The sequence below is a fragment of the Procambarus clarkii genome, chromosome 48 (genome assembly GCF_040958095.1).
Source record: "Procambarus clarkii isolate CNS0578487 chromosome 48, FALCON_Pclarkii_2.0, whole genome shotgun sequence".
Taxonomy (NCBI): Eukaryota; Metazoa; Arthropoda; class Malacostraca; order Decapoda; family Cambaridae; genus Procambarus; species Procambarus clarkii.
Window position 1 is genome coordinate 36,749,645 of NC_091197.1, and position 27,759 is coordinate 36,777,403.

General features: G+C 52.7%; 1 protein-coding gene across 1 annotated transcript in view; it reads left to right on the forward strand.

Annotated features, from left to right (window-relative positions):
- LOC138351208 (uncharacterized) overlaps window positions 1-22,810 on the forward strand; it is a 64,103-nt gene extending 41,293 nt beyond the window's left edge. Inside the window, exons 5-7 of the mRNA XM_069302851.1 lie at window positions 13,103-13,309; window positions 13,835-14,113; window positions 22,094-22,810. Of these exons, the coding sequence (XP_069158952.1) occupies window positions 13,103-13,309; window positions 13,835-14,113; window positions 22,094-22,810 (1,203 nt within the window). The remainder of the gene's footprint in view (window positions 1-13,102; window positions 13,310-13,834; window positions 14,114-22,093) is intronic.
- Window positions 22,811-27,759: the final 4,949 nt, after the last annotated feature.

The window sequence follows — 27,759 nt, forward strand, 5'->3', positions numbered from 1 at the left end:
AGTCACTACCACCAACACCACCACAGTCACTACCACCAACACCACCACCGTCACTACCACCAACACCACCACCGTCACTACCACCAACACCACCACCGTCACTACCACCAACACCACCACTGTCACCACCACCACCATCACCACCACCTACAAAACCACCGTCACTACCACCCAAACCATCCCAGTCACTACCACTAACACGACCCTCGTCACTACCACTAACACCACCTCCGTCACTACCACCAACACCACCCCTGTCACTACCACCCACACCACTATTACTACCACCAACACCACCCCCGTCACTACCACCAACACCACCACCGTCACTACCACCAACACTACCACCGTCACTACCACCAACACCACCACCGTCACTAACACCAACACCACCACCGTCACTACCACCAACACCACCACCGTCACCACCACCGTCACTACCACCAACACCACCACTGTCACAACCACCAACACGACCACTGTCAGTACCTGTCCACCTCCGTCACTACTACCCACACCACCACTATCACTACTACCACCATCACCACAGTCACAACCACCAACATCATCACAGTCAGTACCAACTCCATTACTACTACCAACACCACCACCGCCACTGTCACTACCACCACCACCGTCATTACCACCAACACCACCACCGTCACTACCACCAACACCTCTACTGTCAGTCACTACCACCAACACCTCCACCGTCACTACCACCAACACCACCACCGCCACTACTACCATCACCGTCACTACCACCAACACAACGACCGTCACTGCCACTATCACCACCACCCACGACATCACCGTTACTACCACCAAAACCACCACCACCACCGTGACTACCACCACTATCACTACCACCACCACCACCACCAACGTCACTACCTCCAACACCTCTACCGTCACTATCACCAACACCCTCACCACCACTGTCACTACCACCAACACCACCACCACCACCCACACCACAATCGTAACTACTACCACCGTCACTACCACCAACACCAACACCTTCACTACCACCACCACCGTCACTACCACCAACACCACCACTGTCACTACCACCACCACCGTCACTACCGCCAAAACCACAACCGTCACTACCACCAACACCACCACCGTCACTACCTCCCAACACCACCACCGTCACTACCACCAACACCACCACCGTCACTACCACCAACACCACCACCGTCACTACCACCACCACCGTCACTACCACCACCACCGTCACTACCACCAACACCACCACCATCACTACCACTAACACCACCACCGTCACTACCACCAACACCACCACCATCAGTACCACTAACACCACCACCGTCACCACCACCAACCCCGTCACAACCACCAATACCACCACCGCAATAAACATTACCACTCTCACTACCAACATCACCACGGTCACTATACTACCAACACCACCACCGACATTACCACTACCACCGTCACTATCAACACTACCACCGTCACTACCACCAACACCACCACAGTCACTATGAAAAGCACCAACACCGTCACTACCTCCAACACCTCCACTACCAATAACACCACCACTCTCACCACCACCGTCACTAACACGACCACCAACACAAACACCGTGATTATCACTACCACCGTCACTATCATCCACCACCCACACACCACCACCATCACTTCCATAGACCACTTACACACCACCGCTACCTCCACCTTCCACCCACACCAACACCCACACTACCACCCACACCACCACCGTCATTACGAACACCACCAGCGTCACTACCACCAACACCACCAGCGTCACTACTACCACCACCACCGTCACTACCACCCACACCACCACCGTCACTACCACCAAAACCACCACCCTCACTACCACCAAAACCACCACCGTCACTACCTCCAAAACCACCACCGTCACTACCACCAACACCACCACCGTCACTACCACCAACCCCATCACCGTCACTACCACCAACACCAGCACCGTCAATACCACCCACACCACCACCGTCACTACCACCACCACCGTCACTACCACCAACACCACCACCATCACTACCACTAACACCACCACCGTCACTACCACCAACACCACCACCGTTAATACCACCAACACCGTCAATACCACTACCACCAACACCGTCAATACCACCAACACCACCACAGTCACTACCACCAACACCACCACAGTCACTACCACCAACACCACCACAGTCACTACCACCAACACCACCACCGTCACTACCACCAACACCACCACCGTCACTACCACCAACACCACCACCGTCACTACCACCAACACCACCACTGTCACCACCACCACCATCACCACCACCTACAAAACCACCGTCACTACCACCCAAACCATCCCAGTCACTACCACTAACACGACCCTCGTCACTACCACTAACACCACCTCCGTCACTACCACCAACACCACCCCTGTCACTACCACCCACACCACTATTACTACCACCAACACCACCCCCGTCACTACCACCAACACCACCACCGTCACTACCACCAACACTACCACCGTCACTACCACCAACACCACCACCGTCACTAACACCAACACCACCACCGTCACTACCACCAACACCACCACCGTCACCACCACCGTCACTACCACCAACACCACCACTGTCACAACCACCAACACGACCACTGTCAGTACCTGTCCACCTCCGTCACTACTACCCACACCACCACTATCACTACTACCACCATCACCACAGTCACAACCACCAACATCATCACAGTCAGTACCAACTCCATTACTACTACCAACACCACCACCGCCACTGTCACTACCACCACCACCGTCATTACCACCAACACCACCACCGTCACTACCACCAACACCTCTACTGTCAGTCACTACCACCAACACCTCCACCGTCACTACCACCAACACCACCACCGCCACTACTACCATCACCGTCACTACCACCAACACAACGACCGTCACTGCCACTATCACCACCACCCACGACATCACCGTTACTACCACCAAAACCACCACCACCACCGTGACTACCACCACTATCACTACCACCACCACCACCACCACCAACGTCACTACCTCCAACACCTCTACCGTCACTATCACCAACACCCTCACCACCACTGTCACTACCACCAACACCACCACCACCACCCACACCACAATCGTAACTACTACCACCGTCACTACCACCAACACCAACACCTTCACTACCACCACCACCGTCACTACCACCAACACCACCACTGTCACTACCACCACCACCGTCACTACCGCCAAAACCACAACCGTCACTACCACCAACACCACCACCGTCACTACCTCCCAACACCACCACCGTCACTACCACCAACACCACCACCGTCACTACCACCAATACCACCACCGTCACTACCACCACCACCGTCACTACCACCACCACCGTCACTACCACCAACACCACCACCATCACTACCACTAACACCACCACCGTCACTACCACCAACACCACCACCATCAGTACCACTAACACCACCACCGTCACCACCACCAACCCCGTCACAACCACCAATACCACCACCGCCATAAACATTACCACTCTCACTACCAACATCACCACGGTCACTATACTACCAACACCACCACCGACATTACCACTACCACCGTCACTATCAACACTACCACCGTCACTACCACCAACACCACCACAGTCACTATGAAAAGCACCAACACCGTCACTACCTCCAACACCTCCACTACCAATAACACCACCACTCTCACCACCACCGTCACTAACACGACCACCAACACAAACACCGTGATTATCACTACCACCGTCACTATCATCCACCACCCACACACCACCACCATCACTTCCATAGACCACTTACACACCACCGCTACCTCCACCTTCCACCCACACCAACACCCACACTACCACCCACACCACCACCGTCATTACGAACACCACCAGCGTCACTACCACCAACACCACCAGCGTCACTACTACCACCACCACCGTCACTACCACCCACACCACCACCGTCACTACCACCAAAACCACCACCCTCACTACCACCAAAACCACCACCGTCACTACCTCCAAAACCACCACCGTCACTACCACCAACACCACCACCGTCACTACCACCAACCCCATCACCGTCACTACCACCAACACCAGCACCGTCAATACCACCCACACCACCACCGTCACTACCACCACCACCGTCACTACCACCAACACCACCACCATCACTACCACTAACACCACCACCGTCACTACCACCAACACCACCACCGTTAATACCACCAACACCGTCAATACCACTACCACCAACACCGTCAATACCACCAACACCACCACCGTCACTACCACCAACACCACCACAGTCACTACCACCAACACCACCACAGTCACTACCACCAACACCACCACAGTCACTACCACCAACACCACCACCGTCACTACCACCAACACCACCACCGTCACTACCACCAACACCACCACCGTCACTACCACCAACACCACCACTGTCACCACCACCACCATCACCACCACCTACAAAACCACCGTCACTACCACCCAAACCATCCCAGTCACTACCACTAACACGACCCTCGTCACTACCACTAACACCACCTCCGTCACTACCACCAACACCACCCCTGTCACTACCACCCACACCACTATTACTACCACCAACACCACCCCCGTCACTACCACCAACACCACCACCGTCACTACCACCAACACCACCACCGTCACTACCACCAACACCACCACCGTCACTAACACCAACACCACCACCGTCACTACCACCAACACCACCACCGTCACCACCACCGTCACTACCACCAACACCACCACTGTCACAACCACCAACACGACCACTGTCAGTACCTGTCCACCTCCGTCACTACTACCCACACCACCACTATCACTACTACCACCATCACCACAGTCACAACCACCAACATCATCACAGTCAGTACCAACTCCATTACTACTACCAACACCACCACCGCCACTGTCACTACCACCACCACCGTCATTACCACCAACACCACCACCGTCACTACCACCAACACCTCTACTGTCAGTCACTACCACCAACACCTCCACCGTCACTACCACCAACACCACCACCGCCACTACTACCATCACCGTCACTACCACCAACACAACGACCGTCACTGCCACTATCACCACCACCCACGACATCACCGTTACTACCACCAAAACCACCACCACCACCGTGACTACCACCACTATCACTACCACCACCACCACCACCAACGTCACTACCTCCAACACCTCTACCGTCACTATCACCAACACCCTCACCACCACTGTCACTACCACCAACACCACCACCACCACCCACACCACAATCGTAACTACTACCACCGTCACTACCACCAACACCAACACCTTCACTACCACCACCACCGTCACTACCACCAACACCACCACTGTCACTACCACCACCACCGTCACTACCGCCAAAACCACAACCGTCACTACCACCAACACCACCACCGTCACTACCTCCCAACACCACCACCGTCACTACCACCAACACCACCACCGTCACTACCACCAACACCACCACCGTCACTACCACCACCACCGTCACTACCACCACCACCGTCACTACCACCAACACCACCACCATCACTACCACTAACACCACCACCGTCACTACCACCAACACCACCACCATCAGTACCACTAACACCACCACCGTCACCACCACCAACCCCGTCACAACCACCAATACCACCACCGCCATAAACATTACCACTCTCACTACCAACATCACCACGGTCACTATACTACCAACACCACCACCGACATTACCACTACCACCGTCACTATCAACACTACCACCGTCACTACCACCAACACCACCACAGTCACTATGAAAAGCACCAACACCGTCACTACCTCCAACACCTCCACTACCAATAACACCACCACTCTCACCACCACCGTCACTAACACGACCACCAACACAAACACCGTGATTATCACTACCACCGTCACTATCATCCACCACCCACACACCACCACCATCACTTCCATAGACCACTTACACACCACCGCTACCTCCACCTTCCACCCACACCAACACCCACACTACCACCCACACCACCACCGTCATTACGAACACCACCAGCGTCACTACCACCAACACCACCAGCGTCACTACTACCACCACCACCGTCACTACCACCCACACCACCACCGTCACTACCACCAAAACCACCACCCTCACTACCACCAAAACCACCACCGTCACTACCTCCAAAACCACCACCGTCACTACCACCAACACCACCACCGTCACTACCACCAACCCCATCACCGTCACTACCACCAACACCAGCACCGTCAATACCACCCACACCACCACCGTCACTACCACCACCACCGTCACTACCACCAACACCACCACCATCACTACCACTAACACCACCACCGTCACTACCACCAACACCACCACCGTTAATACCACCAACACCGTCAATACCACTACCACCAACACCGTCAATACCACCAACACCACCACCGTCACTACCACCAACACCACCACAGTCACTACCACCAACACCACCACAGTCACTACCACCAACACCACCACAGTCACTACCACCAACACCACCACCGTCACTACCACCAACACCACCACCGTCACTACCACCAACACCACCACCGTCACTACCACCAACACCACCACTGTCACCACCACCACCATCACCACCACCTACAAAACCACCGTCACTACCACCCAAACCATCCCAGTCACTACCACTAACACGACCCTCGTCACTACCACTAACACCACCTCCGTCACTACCACCAACACCACCCCTGTCACTACCACCCACACCACTATTACTACCACCAACACCACCCCCGTCACTACCACCAACACCACCACCGTCACTACCACCAACACTACCACCGTCACTACCACCAACACCACCACCGTCACTAACACCAACACCACCACCGTCACTACCACCAACACCACCACCGTCACCACCACCGTCACTACCACCAACACCACCACTGTCACAACCACCAACACGACCACTGTCAGTACCTGTCCACCTCCGTCACTACTACCCACACCACCACTATCACTACTACCACCATCACCACAGTCACAACCACCAACATCATCACAGTCAGTACCAACTCCATTACTACTACCAACACCACCACCGCCACTGTCACTACCACCACCACCGTCATTACCACCAACACCACCACCGTCACTACCACCAACACCTCTACTGTCAGTCACTACCACCAACACCTCCACCGTCACTACCACCAACACCACCACCGCCACTACTACCATCACCGTCACTACCACCAACACAACGACCGTCACTGCCACTATCACCACCACCCACGACATCACCGTTACTACCACCAAAACCACCACCACCACCGTGACTACCACCACTATCACTACCACCACCACCACCACCACCAACGTCACTACCTCCAACACCTCTACCGTCACTATCACCAACACCCTCACCACCACTGTCACTACCACCAACACCACCACCACCACCCACACCACAATCGTAACTACTACCACCGTCACTACCACCAACACCAACACCTTCACTACCACCACCACCGTCACTACCACCAACACCACCACTGTCACTACCACCACCACCGTCACTACCGCCAAAACCACAACCGTCACTACCACCAACACCACCACCGTCACTACCTCCCAACACCACCACCGTCACTACCACCAACACCACCACCGTCACTACCACCAATACCACCACCGTCACTACCACCACCACCGTCACTACCACCACCACCGTCACTACCACCAACACCACCACCATCACTACCACTAACACCACCACCGTCACTACCACCAACACCACCACCATCAGTACCACTAACACCACCACCGTCACCACCACCAACCCCGTCACAACCACCAATACCACCACCGCCATAAACATTACCACTCTCACTACCAACATCACCACGGTCACTATACTACCAACACCACCACCGACATTACCACTACCACCGTCACTATCAACACTACCACCGTCACTACCACCAACACCACCACAGTCACTATGAAAAGCACCAACACCGTCACTACCTCCAACACCTCCACTACCAATAACACCACCACTCTCACCACCACCGTCACTAACACGACCACCAACACAAACACCGTGATTATCACTACCACCGTCACTATCATCCACCACCCACACACCACCACCATCACTTCCATAGACCACTTACACACCACCGCTACCTCCACCTTCCACCCACACCAACACCCACACTACCACCCACACCACCACCGTCATTACGAACACCACCAGCGTCACTACCACCAACACCACCAGCGTCACTACTACCACGACCACCGTCACTACCACCCACACCACCACCGTCACTACCACCAAAACCACCACCCTCACTACCACCAAAACCACCACCGTCACTACCACCAAAACCACCACCGTCACTACCACCAACACCACCACCGTCACTACCACCAACCCCATCACCGTCACTACCACCAACACCAGCACCGTCAATACCACCCACACCACCACCGTCACTACCACCACCACCGTCACTACCACCACCACCGTCACTACCACCAACACCACCACCATCACTACCACTAACACCACCATCGTCACTACCACCAACACCACCACCGTTAATACCACCAACACCGTCAATACCACTACCACCAACACCGTCAATACCACCAACACCACCACCGTCACTACCACCAACACCACCACCGTCACTACCTCCCAACACCACCACCGTCACTACCACCACCACAGTCACTACCACCAAGACCACCACCGTCACTACCACCAACACAACCACCGCCACTTCCACTCACACCACCACCGTTACTACCACCAACACCACCACCGTCAGTACCAAAACCACCACCAATGTCACCGTCAGTACCTGTCCACCTCCGTCACTACCACCCACACCACCACCGTCACCGCTACTGACACCACCACCACCGTCACTACCACCCACACCACCACTAACACCACCACTAACACCACCACAGTCACTACCACCAACACCACCACTGTCACTACCACCACCACCGTCACTACCACCAAAACCACAAACGTCACTACCACCAACACCACCACCGTCACTACCTCCCAACACCACCACCGTCACTACCACCAACACCACCACCGTCACTACCACCAACACCACCACCGTCACTACCACCACCACCGTCACTACCACCACCACCGTCACTACCACCAACACCATCACTACTACTAACACCACCACCGTCACTACCACCAACACCATCACTACTACTAACACCACCACCGTCACTACCACCAACACCACCACCATCACTACCACTAACACCACCACCGTCACTACCACCAACACCACCACCGTCACTACCACCAACACCACCACCGTCACCACCACCAACCCCGTCACAACCACCAATACCACCACCGCCATAAACATTACCACTCTCACTACCAACATCACCACGGTCACTATACTACCAACACCACCACCGTCATTACCACTACCACCGTCACTATCAACACTACCACCGTCACTACCACCAACACCACCACAGTCACTATGAAAAGCACCAACACCGTCACTACCTCCAACACCTCCACTACCAATAACATCACTCTCACCACCACCGTCACTAACACGACCACCAACACAAACACCGTGATTATCACTACCACCGTCATTGTAATCCACCACCCACACACCACCACCATCACTTTCATAGACCACTTACACACCACCGCTACCTCCACCTTCCACCCACACCACCACATTCACTACTACCTACACCACCACCATTACTACCACCGACCACTCACACACCAACGCCACTTCCATCCACCACCCACACCACCACCGTCATTACGAACACCACCAGCGTCACTACCACCAACACCACCAGCGTCACTACTACCACCACCACCGTCACTACCACCCACACCACCACCGTCACTACCACCAAAACCACCACCGTCACTACCACCAAAATCACCACCGTCACTACCACCAAAACCACCACCGTCACTACCACCAACACCACCACCGTCACTACCACCAACCCCATCACCGTCACTACCACCAACACCAGCACCGTCAATACCACCCACACCACCACCGTCACTACCACCACCACCGTCACTACCACCAACACCACCACCATCACTACCACTAACACCACCACCGTCACTACCACCAACACCACCACTGTCACTACCACCAACACCACCACCGTCACTACCACCAACACCGTCAATACCACTACCACCAACACCGTCAATACCACCAACACTACCACCGTCACTACCACTACCACCATCACTATCACCAACACCACCACCGTCACTACCATCACCACAGTCACTACCACCAAGACCACCACCGTCACTACCACCAACACAACCACCGTCACTACCACTCACACCACCACCGTTACTACCACCAACACCACCACCGTCAGTACCAAAACCACCACCAATGTCACCGTCAGTACCTGTCCACCTCCGTCACTACCACCCACACCACCACCGTCACCGCTACTGACACCAACACCACCGTCACTACCACCCACACCACCACTGCCACCACCACAGTCACTACCACCAACACCACCACTGTTACTACCTCCAACACCACCACTGTCACTACCACCAACACCACTACCATCACACCACCAACACCACCACTACCGTCACTACCAACAACAATACCACCATCACTACCACCCACACCACCACTATCACTACTACCACCATCACCACAGTCACAACCACCAACATCACCACAGTCAGTACCAACTCCATCACTACTACCAACACCACCACCAGCACCGCCACTGTCACTACCAACACCACCACCGTCACTACCACAACCACCACCGTCACTACCACCAACATTGTCAATACAACCAACACCACCACTTTCACTACTACCAACACCACTACCGTCACTACCACCAACACCACCACCGTCACTACCACCGACACCACCACCGTCACTACTACCAACACCTCCACCGTCACTACCACCAACACCACCACCGTCACTACCACCAACTCCGTCTCTACCACCAACACCACCACCGTCATTACCACCAACACCACCACCGTCACTACCACCAACACCACCACCGTCACTACCATCAACACCACCACTGTCACTACCATCAACACCAATACAGTCACAACCAAAACCCCAACAGTTACTACCAACAACACTACAGTCACTACCAACACCACCACCTTCACTACCACTCACACCATCATCGTCACTACCATCACCGTCACTACCACCACCGTCACTACCACTAATACCAGCACCAACACTGTCACTATCACTCTTACCACCACCGTCACTACCACCAACATCACCCCCGTCACTACCAACGCGAAACAAGAAAGTGAGGCACAAGGTACAAAAGAAAGTGAAGAAGTAGCTTCCACGGAAAAGGAAGATAAGGGCAGTGACATTGAAAGCAATGCAGGTGAGCTGAATATTAGCTTGCTAACTGTCAAAATGCGTGCCTTGGAAATAAATCGTGAGATAGAATGGAAGAAATTAGAAATGGAAAGAGAGAGACAAGATAAAGAAATGGAGATGAGGCGTTTAGAATTAGAAGAAAGGAAAGAAAAGCGAGAAAGAGAAAGGGAAAGAGAAGAGCGAGAGAAGAAAAAGAAAAAGAAAGACAACATGAGCTAGAAGTATTGCGATTAAGTGGTGGGAGGCAAACAATGAAAACGAGTAGTTTTGATCCGGTAAGGAACATCAAAATGGTCCCGAAGTTCAACGAGAAGGAAGTTTCGAAGTTCTTCGCGGCCTTCGAGAAAGTCGCAGCCTCTTTGGAGTGGCCAAAGGAGAATTGGGCCATCATGATACAGTCCGTCTTGACTTGGAAGGCCCAAATCGCCTACTCCACGTTGTACCTTGATGACTCCGGCGATTACGACAAGGTGAAGAAGGTAGTGCTCATGGCGTACCAATTGGTACCTGAGGCGTACAGGCAGAAGTTCAGGAACCTGAAAAAGACCTCAGAGCACACTTTCACCGAATTCGCGACCATCAAGGAGCGACTTTTCCAAGAATGGTGTGCCTCTCGGAAGGTGGAAACCAAAGAAGACCTCGAGCAGCTCATACTGTTAGAGGACTTCAAAGACTGTCTGGCTGGAGAACTAAAGACGTACTTAGAGGAACAGCAGGTAGAGACCTTGAGTGCGGCAGCCACCATGGCTGAGGAATACATCCTGACGCATAGGTCTTCCACTAAGTATGTTCCTAGGAATTACCCCCGTCTGTTTGGCAAGCCTCGTCAGGAAGAGGAGAGACCTGTCCCACAAAGCGCTGTGAAGACACCCCCAAGTAGCCCTCGAAGGACCAGTCCTAGCAGTCCGAAACCCCGGAGTCCGAGGAGGAATATGGTGTGTTGGATTTGTGGGCAGAAAGGGCATGTAGCTGCTATGTGCAGAGGCAGAAGAGGTAGCGGCCCACGTAGGGAGGTGATGCTGATGAGCTGCGTAACACTACCAGAAGGAAGCCAGTCTATGACTAGTCAGGAAGGACCAAGTTTGTTCGCCCCTCACACTTCAAGCGGGTATGTAACGAGTGATCATACTGGTAGATCAGTTGTAGTGCTCAGAGATAGTGGAGCAGCCCAGTCCCTGATCGTGAGTAGCTCGTTACCCGAGGGAGTGAGTGTGGACGGGAGACAAAAGGTTGTCCTGGTTGGGTTTCCTAGGACGCAGTATGTCGCCCCCTTAGTGCCGGTACATCTCGACTCGCCTTACTTCAGCGGCACGTGTGCGTTGGCAGTAGTCGATACCCTACCTATAGCTGGGATTGACGTGATACTAGCCAACGACTTGGTGACAGATTGGAGCAACAATCATTCCAAGGTTGCGGACGAGTCAGCCGGAGCAGACATAAGGTCTGAAGTAACGATAGGAGACAGTGGTAATGTCCAGGTACAGACAGAACCGGAATTAGATAACATGTTTAATCCTTCCTCTCACCTACAGGTTGACAGCATTATAGCAGAGTCTCCTGATTCTTCTCCCGACGAGGAACATGAGGTTACGATGGCAGAAGCGACTGAGCGAGAAGAGAGGCCTCATGTACAAACACCCACGGATACCCCAGAGTCTGGAGTGAAGGCACCCGAGTACTTGCAGTATGGAAAGGTACCACGTTCATTGAACCGGCCAGAGATTCCCCAGACGTCAGAGGTATGTGAGGTATGTGCGAAAGTTCTAGTGCCCTCTTCGGTCCAAACCAAGCTAATGGATATAGCCGGCTATGGACATTACAAGCTCAGGAAACTTATCCCTAAGTTAACCAAATGTTTCCTAGCGGTATTTTTTGTTCTTATGTGTGTTCTCAGTAAGGACCAGTGGACGACCCGACCGATGGTGGCTCCCATGAACATCGTGAAGAGATCCCAGGGATTAGAGGCGTGCACTGTGAGTGTTGCAGTCGAAGAAGGGACCTGGAAGGTGATGGTAGATACAGGAGGTACGAGATATGATATTATGAGTGACTGTTTCCGACAGGTTGACACCCCCCGTGTGATTGCTGAGCCGGGATGCAGCGTTATACGGAACGTTGGTCGACCTGACGGTGGCAGAGCGAATGCTATCTTCGATGAACGAGCAGCCCTGTTGGGACTAGGTGTGGACCTAGTAGAGGCGTATGCTGTGAGTACTGATTTAACGGTCGCTGTCACTCTAAATAATCCAACCCCATTATTCCAGGTTCCCGTCTCCCTGAAGGACTACCGGACAGGTACCAGAAATGCCGTCTGTGACCAGCCATCATCGGTGCCACGACACAGGGAAGTGTCGATTCACCCCGGATCGCGTCAGTATCAATCCTTACTCGGGACACGTGAGATGATGCCCCTGCTTAACACCTTAGTGGAGGTGTGGAAAATCACATCAGGCAGGTCATTGCCTTCCATCGACAAGTTTCCTTTGTGTTTCCCATTAGGACTGTTCTGTGGACAAGACAGCCTCGCCACTCCAGTTTATAGTGTACGTGAGTCCATTTGGAGTTGTACCCACGTACTAATTTTTTTTTTTTTTTTTTTTTTTTAGAAACCCAAACCAAATTCTTTTTGGTGGGGAGGTGTTACGGACGCGAGTCCAGCGTCCGAGCACGGAGCGGTGACAACCACGCCATCTGTGGGTCAGCTCCCGAAACCCCCTCCAAATGGACAGCGCCATCTAGTGAGGACGAGATATACCGGCCACAGGGGCTGGTTTCCCGTCTTGATCAGCTAGTAATGTAGCCGCTGCTGACCTCTGGTGAGGTGACGCTTAGACAGCAACGCCATCTATGGAGTGGATAGGTGGGAGTTTGTGTCTAAGCCTGTAAGTGAGGTGCCCTAGAGTGTAACTAGTACTAATGACGTGTCTGATTACAGAGTCGATCTGGGACTGCTGTAATGGACGGTGGATCAGTCTACCCAAGGCAGCCATAGTATGTCCACGTGTTTGCTGTAGAAGCTGTGAGTCACCCCCCGGATGAACACTGTTGTGTTAGCCTGCCTGTGACGTAGCAGAATCTGGAATTGTCGTACCCGGGGCTGACTGGTGGAGAAGACTAGCCACTGGGGTGTTGTGGTGAGGAGAGTGATCAGCGGTATCACACGAGGCTCCTGCCTGGGGCTCGCAACCCTAGTATCGGTCGTGGAGTGGCCTACGCAGCGTAGCTGATTGAAACCTGCCAGCTACAGGCTGGATTTGTGGTTGAAGGCCTCCACGACGGTGCACCCAGTGGGACTGTGATTTGGCTGGCCTGTGGCCGGGGTAGACTCGTCTAGAGAATCTGAGGATTCATCGTGAGGCCACGAGAAGAGGACCAGGGCTACTCATCGTGAGCACCGTGGAACATCGCGTGTCTTCGCAGGAAGACGAGTTATTATAAATAATAAGTGTTGTAATAGCAACCCCGCGCGTGACTGTTTATATATTTATTTATGGTGGTGGAATAATTATATATTTAATTTAGTGCTGTTTTATCCCTTCCCCTTTAATTTACTTGCGTTACGGAACACACCCCTTGAAAGCCACTACTAACTTGGGGCCGGATACCCAAACTCTACTAACATCAGAGAAAGAACCCAGTTGCTACCCAATAGGGCCATAACATACACCACCACCGTTACTACTAAAACCAGCACCGTCACTACCACCAACACCACCATCATCACTTCCACCCAAACCACCACCGTCACTTCCACCGTCACCACCACTATCACCACCACCGTCACTACCGCCACCACCACCATCACTACCACCAACGTCATCACCACCGTCACTACACCAACACCACCACCGTCATTACACCAACACCACCACCGTCACTACCACCAACACCACTACCGTCACTTCCACCAACACCACCACCGTCACCACCACTAACATCACCATCGTCACTACTACCCACACCACCACCACAACCACAACCACCATCACCTCCAACGTCACTACCAACACTATCACCGTCACTGCCACTACCACCACTGTCACTACCACCGAAACCTCCACCGTCCCCACCACCAACACCACCACCGTCACTACCACCAACACCACCACCGTCACTACCACCGACACCACCACCGTCACTACTACCAACACCACCACCGTCACTACCACCAACACCGTCACTACCACCAACAACACCACCGTCACTACCACCAAATCCACCCCTGTCACTACCACCCACACCACCACAATTACTACCACCAACGCCACCACCGTCACCACTACTAACACCACCACCGTCACCACCACTAACACCACCACCGTCACTACCGCAACCACCACCAACGTCACCACTACCGTCACCACCACCATCACTACTCGAACACCACCAGGTTCACTAACACCAACACCATCACCACCACTAACATCACCATCGTCACTACCACCCACACCACCACCACAACCACAGTCACAACCACCACCACCACAACCACAGTCACAACCACCACCACCACAACCACAGTCACAACCACCACCACCATCACTACCGACACCACCCCTACTATCACCAACCACCCACACACCACCACCATCACTACCACCAACACCACTACAGTTACTACCACCAACACCACTACAGTTACTACCACCAACACCACCACCGTCACTACCACCACCGTCACTACCACCAATACCACCACCGTCACTACCACCAACACCACTACAGTCACTACCACCAACACCACTATAGTCACTACCACCAACACCACCACAGTCACTACCACCAATACCACCACCGTCACTACCACCAACACCACCACAGTCACTACCACCAACACCACTACAGTCACTACCACCAACACCACTACAGTCACTACCACCAACACCACTACAGTCACTACCACCAACACCACTACAGTCACTACCACCAACACCACTACAGTCACTACCACCAACACCGTCACTACCACCAACACCATCACAGTCACTACCACCAACACCACCACAGTCACTACCACCAACACCACCACAGTCACTATCACCAACACCACCACCGTCACTACTACCAACACCACCACCGTCACTACCACCAACACCACCACTGTCACCACCACTGTCACCACCACCAACACCACTACTATCACCACCACCTACACAACCACCGTCACTACCACCCAAACCATCCCAGTCACTACCACTAACACGACCCTCGTCACTACCACTAACACCACCTCCGTCAATACCACCAACACCACCCCTGTCACTACCACCCACACCACCACAATTACTACCACCAACACCACCCCCGTCACTGCCACCAACACCACCACCGTCACTACCACCAACACCACCACCGTCACTACCACCAACACCACCACTGTCACTAACACCAACACCACCACCGTCACTACCACCAACACCACCACCGTCACCACCACCGTCACTACCACCAACACCACCACTGTCACCACCACCAACACGACCACCGTCAGTACCTGTCCACCTCCGTCACTACTACTCACACCACCACTATCACTACTACCACCATCACGACAGTCACAACCATCAACATCACCACAGTCAGTACCAACTCCATTACTACTACCAACACCACCACCGCCACTGTCACTACCACCACCACCGTCATTACCACCAACACCACCACCGTCACTACCACCAACACCTCTACTGTCAGTCACTACCACCAACACCTCCACCGTCACTACCACCAACACCACCACCGCCACTACTACCATCACCGTCACTACCACCAACACAACGACTGTCACTACCACTATCACCACCACCCACGACATCACCGTTACTACCACCAAAACCACCACCACCACCGTGACTACCACCACTATCACTACCACCACCACCACCACCGTCACTTCCTCCAACACCTCTACCGTCACTATCACCACCACCGTCACTACCACCAACACCAACACCTTCACTACCACCACCACCGTCACTACCACCAACACCACCACTGTCACTACCACCACCACCGTCACTACCACCAAAACCACAACCGTCACTACCACCAACACCACCACCGTCACTACCACCAACACCACCACCGTCACTACCACCAATACCACCACCGTCACTACCACCAACACCACCACCGTCACTACCACCAACACCACCACCGTCACTAGCACCAGCACCGTCACTACCACCACCACCGTCACTACCACCAACACCACCACCATCACTACCACTAACACCACCACCGTCACTACCACTAACACCACCACCATCACTACCACTAACACCACCACCAACACCACCACTGTCACTACCACCAACACCACCACCATCACTACCACTAACACCACCACCGTCACTACCACCAACACCACCACCATCACTACCACTAACACCACCACCGTCACTACCACCAACACCACCACCGTCACTACCACCAACACCACCACCGTCACCACCACCAACCCCGTCACAACCACCAATACCACCACCGCCATAAACATTACCACTCTCACTACCAACATCACTACGGTCACTATACTACCAACACCACCACCGTCATTACCACTACCACCGTCACTATCAACACTACCACCGTCACTACCACCAACACCACCACAGTCACTATGAAAAGCACCAACACCGTCACTACCTCCAACACCTCCACTACCAATAACACCACCACTCTCACCACCACTGTCACTAACACGACCACCAACACAAACACCGTGATTATCACTACCACCGTCACTATCATCCACCACCCACACACCACCACCATCACTTCCATAGACCACTTACACACCACCGCTACCTCCACCTTCCACCCACACCACCACATTCACTACTACCTACACCACCACCATTACTACCACCGACCACTCACACACCAACGCCACTTCCATCCACCACCCACACTACCACCGTCATTACGAACACCACCAGCGTCACTACCACCAACACCACCAGCGTCACTACTACCACCACCACCGTCACTACCACCCACACCACCACCGTCACTACCACCAAAACCACCACCGTCAATACCACCCACACCACCACCGTCACTACCACCAACACCACCACCATCACTACCACTAACACCACCACCGTCACTACCACCAACACCATCACCGTCACTACCACCCACACCACCACCGTCACTACCATGCACATCCCCACCGTCTCTTCCACCCACACCACCATTGTCACTACCAACACGACCACCACCTCTGTCACTCTCACCCACCACCAACACCACCACCATAACTACCACCCACACCACCATCGTCACAACCACCCACACCATCTCCTTCACTATCACCCACCACCAACACCGTCACTACCACCCACACCACCCATCATTACCACCCACACCACACTGTTACGGACCCGGATCCAGCGTCCGAGCACGGAGCAGTGACGACCGCGCCATCTGTGGGTCAGCTCCCGAAACCCCCTCCAAATGGACGACTACACCTGGCGAGGACGGGGTGTACTGGCCTCGAGGGCCAGTTTCCAGTCCTGTTCAGCGCTCAACACAGCCGCTGTTGACCTCTGGTGAGGTGGTGCTCAGACAACAGCGCCATCTATGGAGTGGATACGTCGGGCGTTTGTGTCTGAGCCAGTAAGTGAGGTGCTTTAGTGTGTCCCTGTTATTGATGACGTGTCTGCTTACAGAGTCGACCTTGGACTGCTGTAAGGGAAGTTGAGTCAGTCTACCCAAGGCAGCCGTCCCCATACCTTGTGCTTTGCTGCAGCAGCTGTGAGTCGCCTCCCGGAGGAACACTGTGGTGTTACCCTGCCAGTGAAGTGGCAGTCGAAGGATTGTCGTACCCGGGACCGACTGTTGGAGATGATTGACCACTGGGGTATTATGGACAGGAGAGTGAACTGTGGTATCACACGAGGCTCCTGACTAGGGCGCTACCCTAGTATCGCTCGTGGAGTGGCCTGAACAGCGTTGCTGATCCGGAACCTGCCAGCAGCTTGCTGGACTTGTGGTTGACGGCCTCCACGGCGGTGCCCCAGTGGAACTGTGTTTTGGCTGGCCTGTGTCCGGGTAGACTCAGCTTGATCGAAGGATTCGTCAAGAGACCACGAGAGCACCGAGAGGATCCAGCGTCTTCAGGAGAAGACGACCGTGTATATACTTCCCCTGTGTAGTGTTAATACCCCTTCCCCTGTGTAACTTTTATATATTACTTATCGGTGAAGGTAATTATAATCTTAAGTTTTTGCCTTTCTTTCCCTTCCCCTTTTATTTTACTTGCGTCACGGATCTCATCCCTCGAAAGCCACTACTGGCTTGGGGCCGGATACCCTTCCTCTAACGACATCAGAGTTCGAACCCAGTTGCGACCCGAGAGGGCCGTAACACACACCACCACTTCCACCCACACCACTTCCACACCCACATCACAACCCACACAACGACCTATCACTACCATCCACACCACACCCACACTCACACCACCACCCTCCACCAACTAGCCATCACTATCATTAACACCACCACCACCCGCCATTATCACCCACAATTACCACCCACCACCATCTACCCATCACTACCACCCATACCACCACCACCACCACCCACTATTACCACCCACCACCAGCTACCCATCACTACCACCCACACCACCACCACCTGCCACCACCACCCACTTTTACCACCCACCACCAACTACTTATCACTACCACCCACACCACCACCACCCACCACCAACTACCCATCACAATCACCCACACCACCACCACCTGCCACCACCACCCACTTTTACCACCCACCACCAACTACTTATCACTACCACCCACACCACCACCACCTGCCACTATCACCCATCATTACAACCCTCCACCAACTACCCATCACTACCACCCACACCACCACCACCACCCACTTTTACCACCCACCACCAACTACTTATCACTACCACCCACACCACCACCCACCACCAACTACCCATCACTACCACCCACACCACCGCCACCTGCCACTATCACCCATCATAACAACCCTCCACCACCACCCACCACTATCACCCATCACCAACTGAAGGCTTCTATATCATGTAATCTCGAAGGGACAGGAATCCCCGAGGGCAATTTTCTCTATTGGCCCTCAAGAGGCAGGAAGCCGGCAGCTTTTCAATTCTCTTCTTCCTCCATGAGTATTCCTGAGGATTTTTCCCAGTTCAATATTTACGGTTTCGGCGGGTAGGCCTCTCCATGGATGTATTAACCTGTGGATGTTGCTTTTTTTGTTACATCTGTCCTTTTTTCTGTAACATCTTTCTTTTTTTATGTTACATCACACCTTTTTTGTGTTACATTTGACCTTGTTTGTGTTACATCTGACCATTTCAATATGTCGTTTGGATTGATACCATCCAATATTGTTCAGTATTTTAAAAGTGTGGATGAAATCAGCTCTGTAGTGGCCCTCAACCGCTCCTTGTATAATAATCAACTTAGTTCTGGGATGATTTTTGTTGCTGTGTGTTGAGCTTTCTCCAGAGCAGATATGACCTTGTGAAGGTGAATTCTCAGCTTGGATACTGTAGCCAGACTGGTGCGCACCGGAGACTCCTGCAGCTCAATAACTACCTTCATCAATGTGAAAATGTTTAATAACAATCATTTCAGTTTTCAAAATAAAAATGGTTAAGAATATCTAGTCTATTGTTCAAATATCTTCCTAAATATTGCAATGTTCCCTGCAGAATTGAGAGTAACTACATGCAACAGTCGGGAACACGAAGTATGTTCAACTACACTCAACATATGGTGCTAAATAGCCTTCCCGGTTTGGTGCCTTTCTTTGATAATTACTTACACTCAAAATAGTCAAAACTATTTACCATAAATTTTCCAAAGGCCTAAAAAAATAAAGGCAGCATAACCTATGCCTAATATAGTACATATCCTGCATAAAGCCAACATTAGGCCAGAGACTGTGCACATGAGGCCTAGGCCTGTTTACACTCAGCCTACAATATATTAGGTGAGATTGTTGCAGTAATGTTGCTTCAGGTACTTGTGCAGTGCGCAACACGTGTTGTCATTATTTAGGTGCGCACTTCCTCCATACAGTACTTTTGGTTCTTTGACGTGGACTGCTGGGTGGAGCAACGGTCTCGCTTCTTTCACCGTCAGAGTTCGATTCCCGATGGCTCAAGTGGTTGGACCAGTTTCCTTAACTCCAGCACTCTTCCTCATATCCCAGATGCTTGTCCTCGTATCCCAGCTGCTCGTCCTCGTATCCCAGCTGTCTTCCTAGTATCCTACACACGGTCTCACCATAGCCCGTGCTACTTGGAACTTTGTTCCAGGTAGCGAATTTTGAACAACAACATCCTAGTATCCCAGCTGCCTGTCCTCGTATCCCAGCTGCTTGTCCTCGTATCCCAGCTGCTTGTCCTCGTGTCCCTTCCACGGGCATAGTCACACCGACTGAGCACACCCTCATCATTCCTACCTTCCTTCTGCAAGTTGAGTAAATTTAATTGTCATTATTGGGGACAGGAAACCTGTTTGCTTTACGAGGTTTACGTAAAGCAAACGTTACTTACGAGGCAAGTACCCACCTGCCCCTCGGCCAAGTACCCACCTGCCCCTCGGCCAAGTAGCCACCTGCCCCTCGGCCAAGTACCCACCTGCCCCTCGGCCAAGTACCCACCTGCCCCTCGGCCAAGAACCCACCTGCCCCTCGGCCAAGTACCCACCTGCCCCTCGGCCAAGTACCCACCTGCCCCTCGGCCAAGTACCCACCTGCCCCTCGGCCAAGTACCCACCTGCCCCTCGGCCAAGTACCCACCTGCCCCTCGGCCAAGTACCCACCTGCCCCTCGGCCAAGTACCCACCTGCCCCTCGGCCAAGTACCCACCTGCCCCTCGGCCAAGTACCCACCTGCCCCTCGGCGAAGTACCCACCTGCCCCTCGGCCAAGTACCCACCTGCCCCTCGGTCAAGTACCCACCTGCCCCTCGGCCAAGTACCCACCTGCCCCTCGGCCAAGTACCCACCTGCCCCTCGGCCAAGTACCCACCTGCCCCTCGGCCTAGTACCCACCTGCCCCTCGGCCAAGTATCCACCTGCCCCTCGGCCAAGTACCCACCTGCCCCTCGGCCAAGTACCCACCTGCTCCTTAGTCAAGTATCCACCTGCCCCTCAGCCAACTACCCACCTGCCCCTTCGTCAAGTACCCACCTGCCCCTTTGCCAAGTACCCACCTGCCCCTTAGCCAAGTACCCACCTGCCCCCTTAGCCAAGTACCCACCTGCCCCTTGGCCAAGTACCCACCTGCCCCTTAGCCAAGTACCCACCTGCCCCTTCGTCAAGTACCCACCTGCCCCTTAGCCAAGTACCCACCTGCCCCTTCGTCAAGTACCCACCTGCCCCTTAGCCAAGTACCGACCTACCCCAAGATGCAACCCACCACAGTTACCTAACACCAACGAAATTATTTATTGCTAGGTGAACAGCAGCATCAGGTGAAAGGAACTTGACCAACCGGTTCTTCCCTGCCCGAGGATACAACCCGGGTTTCTCAGTTGTGAGTGGAGATCATGATGAACAATAAATTATACACTTGAACAACAACAGTGATCTTGTGGAATAACTTAATAACAAAACAAGTCCGTGTAGGCGTGTCAGGTAATATATTCTTAAGGAAATAAACATTAAGACACTCGTCAGCTTCTGAAAAGAGAAGTGTAATAATTGTTGGTTCAGTTATACTCATTTAGAATAATGAGAATAGTATTATTGAGATACTTGCCTTAAAGAGCGCTTGGGATGGAAGCGCCGCAATGTGAGGTCCCTCCCACCTCTCAGGCAAGACTGACTCCGTCACGGGGCAGGGAGCCTTTATATACAGGTGCCTCGCCGTGTTTGACTGATGACGCGCCACACTGTTTTTCAGCCCTCTAAATGCTCGTTAATCTACCCGTCAAACTCCCTGTTTATGGATGACAATCACTTCACACATACAACCCGTCCTTACACCAAGTCCATTTCATCTCGACCATTTTGGTGGACGACCCCAAAGACGCATTCATAAATTTTAACATGCTGTTTTTTCATTTTCTCAAATATAAATTAATATTGTTATATTTTAGCATATAGTGCATATTTAGGCACTGAATAATTTAGGTGTTTAGTATCCATTGGCGACTATTTGTATTTTTAGTACATGTATGAAGCATTTCAACTCGTTCTCGATTCAAGTCTATTACACCCAGCAGTCGACCCCCACAGACGCATTCATAAATTTTTACATCATGTTCATTCAAAACAGGAATTTGTATTTGTATTTGTAGTATGTGGCTGAAGCATTTACAGCGTTGAGATTCGAACAAAATTCGTCAGTGAAGCACTTGCTCCGGAAGTGTTCGAACAAAATCAGTTGTGAGCCGTGTGTAAGCCGTTTTTCATTCATAAACTGTTGGGGTTTGGCGGGAGCATGGATTGGTCTTTGGGCTTTATTTAGGAAAAAGGCCTGCACACATGAGACACAGCTGGTTATGCTCGAACCTGTCCTGTACAGCCCTACAGACTCTCCCGGAGTTTGAAGCCCCCCCTCCTCATAACAGCCCCCTCCTCATAACAGCCCTCTCCTCATAACAGCCCCCTCCCCATAACAACCCTCTCCTCATAACAGCCCCCTCCTCATAACAGCCCCCTCCTCATAACAGCCCCCTCCTCAAAACAGCCCTCTCCTCATAACAGACCTCTCCTCATAACAGCCTCCTCCTCATAACAGCCCTCTCCTCATAACAGCCCCCTCCTCATAACAGCCCTCTCCTCATAACATCCCCCTCCTCATAACAGCCCTCTCCTCATAACAGCCCCCTCCTCATAACAGCCCCCTCCTCATAACAGCCCCTCCTCATAACAGCCCCCTCCTTATAACAGCCCCCTCCTCATAACAGCCCATCCTCATAACAGCCCCCTCCTCATAACAGCCCTCTCCTCATAACAGCCCCCTCCCCATAACAGCCCTCTCCTCATAACAGCCCCCTCCTCATAACAGCCCCTCCTCATAACAGCCCCCTCCTTATAACAGCCCCCTCCTCATAACAGCCCCTCCTCATAACAGCCCTCTCCTCATAACAGCCCTCTCCTCATAACAGCCCCTCCTCATAACAGCCCCCTCCTCAAAACAGCCCCTCCTCATAACAGCCCCTCTCCTCATAACAGCCCCCTCCTCATAACAGCCCCCTCCTCATAACAGCCCCTCATAACAGCCCCCTCCTTATAACAGCCCCTCCTCATAACAGCCCCCTCCTCATAACAGCCCCTCCTCATAACAGTCCCCCTCCTTATAACAGCCCCTCCTCATAACAGCCCCTCCTTATAACAGCCCCTCCTCATAACAGCCCTCTCCTCATAACAGCCCTCTCCTCATAACAGCCCCTCCTCAAAACAGCCCCCTCCTCATAACAGACCCTCTCCTCATAACAGCCCCCCTCCTCATAACAGCCCCCTCCTTATAACAGCCCCTCATAACAGCCCCCTCCTTATAACAGCCCCTCCTCATAACAGCCCCCTACTCATAACAGCCCCTCCTTATAGCAGCCCCTCCTCATAACAGTCCCCCTCCTTATAACAGCCCCTCCTCATAACTGCTTCTCCTTATAACAGCCCCTCCTCATAACAGCCCCTCCTCAAAACAGCCCCCTCCTCATAACAGCCCCTCTCCTCATAACAGCGCCCTCCTCATAACAGCCCCCTCCTCATAACAGACCCTCATCATAACAGCCCCCTCCTTACAATAGCCCCTCCTCATAACAGCCCCTCCTTATAGCAGCCCCTCCTCATAACATCCCCTTCCTTATAACAGCCCCTCCTCATAACAGTCCTCTCCTCATAACAGCCCCCTCCTTATAACAGCCCCCTCTCCTCATAACAGCCCCTCCTCATAACAGCTCTCTCCTCATAACAGCCCCCTCCTCATAACAGCCCCCTCCTCATAACAGCCCCCCTCCTCATAACAGCCCCCTCCTCATAACAGCCCCTCCTCATAACAGCCCCACCTCATAACAGCCCCCTCCTCATAACAGCCCCTCTCTTCATAACAGCCCCCTCCTCATAACAGCCCCCTCTACATAACAGCCCCTCCTCATAACAGCCCCTCCTCATAACAGCCCCCTCTCATAACAGCCCTCTCCTCATAACAGTCCCCTCCTCATAACAGCCCCCTCCTCATAACAGCCCCTTTCCTCATAACAGCCCCTTTCCTCATAACAGCCCCATCCTCAGAACAGCCCTCTCCTCATAACAGCCCCCTCCTTATAACAGCCCCCTCCTCATAACAGCCCCTCCTCATAACAGCCCCTCTCCTCATAACAGCCCCTCCTCATAACAGCCCCTCCTCATAACAGCCCCTCTCCTCATAACAGCCCTCTCCTCTTAACAGCCCCCTCCTCATAACAGCTCCCTCCTCATAACAGCCCCCTCCTCATAACAGCAACTCCTCATAACAGCCCCTCCTCATAACAGCCCCTCTCCTCATAACAGCCCCCTCCTCATAACAGCCCTCTCCTCATAACAGCCCCCTTCTCATAACAGCCCCTCTCCTCATAACCGCCACCTACCACTATCACCCATCATAACAACCCTCCACCAACCACCCATCACTACCACCCACACCACCGCCACCTACCACTATCACCCATCATAACAACCCTCCACCAACTACCCATCACTACCACCCACACCACCGCCACCTGCTACTATCACCCATCATAACAACCCTCCACCAACTACCCATCACTACCACCCACACCACCACCACCTGCCACTATCACCCATCATAACAACCCTCCACCAACTACCCATCAGTACCACCCACACCACCACCACCTGCCACTATCACCCATCATTACAACCCTCCACCAACTACCCATCACTACCACCCACACCACCGCCACCTGCCACTATCACCCATCATAACAACCCTCCACCACCACCCACCACTATCATCCACCACCAACTGAAGCCTTCTATATCATGTAATCTCGAAGGGACAGGAATCCCCGAGGGCAATTTTCTCTATTGGCCCTCAAGAGGCAGGAAGCCGGCAGCTTTTCAATTCTCTTCTTCCTCCATGAGTATTCCTGAGGATTTTTCCCAGTTCAATATTTACGGTTTCGGCGGGTAGGCCTCTCCATGGATGTATTAACCTGTGGATGTTGCTTTTTTTTGTTACATCTGTCCTTTTTTCTGTTACATCTTTCTTTTTTTGTGTTACATCACACCTTTTTTGTGTTACATTTGACCTTGTTTGTGTTACATCTGACCATTTCAATATGTCGTTTGGATTGATACCATCCAATATTGTTCAGTATTTTAAAAGTGTGGATGAAATCAGCTCTGTAGTGGCCCTCAACCGCTCCTTGTATAATAATCAACTTAGTTCTGGGATGATTTTTGTTGCTGTGTGTTGAGCTTTCTCCAGAGCAGATATGACCTTGTGAAGGTGAAGTCTCAGCTTGGATACTGTAGCCAGACTGGTGCGCACCGGAGACTCCTGCAGCTCAATAACTACCTTCATCAATGTGAAAATGTTTAATAACAATCATTTCAGTTTCCAAAATAAAAATGGTTAAGAATATCTAGTCTATTGTTCAAATATCTTCCTAAATATTGCAACGTTCCCTGCAGAATTGAGAGTAACTACATGCAACAGTCGGGAACACGAAGTATGTTCAACTACACTCAACATATGGTGCTAAATAGCCTTCCCGGTTTGGTGCCTTTCTTTGATAATTACTTACACTCAAAATAGTCAAAACTATTTACCATAAATTTTCCAAAGGCCTAAAAAAATATAGGCAGCATAACCTATGCCTAATATAGTACATATCCTGCATAAAGCCAACATTAGGCCAGAGACTGTGCACATTAGGCCTAGGACTGTTTACACTCAGCCTACAATATATTAGGTGAGATTGTTGCAGTAATGTTGCTTCAGGTACTTGTGCAGTGCGCAACACGTGTTGTCATTATTTAGGTGCGCACTTCCTCCATACTGTACTTTTGGTTCTTTGACGTGGACTGCTGGGTGGAGCAACGGTCTCGCTTCTTTCACCGTCAGAGTTCGATTCCCGATGGCTCAAGTGGTTGGACCAGTTTCCTTAACTCCAGCACTTTTCCTCATATCCCAGATGCTTGTCGTCGTATCCCAGC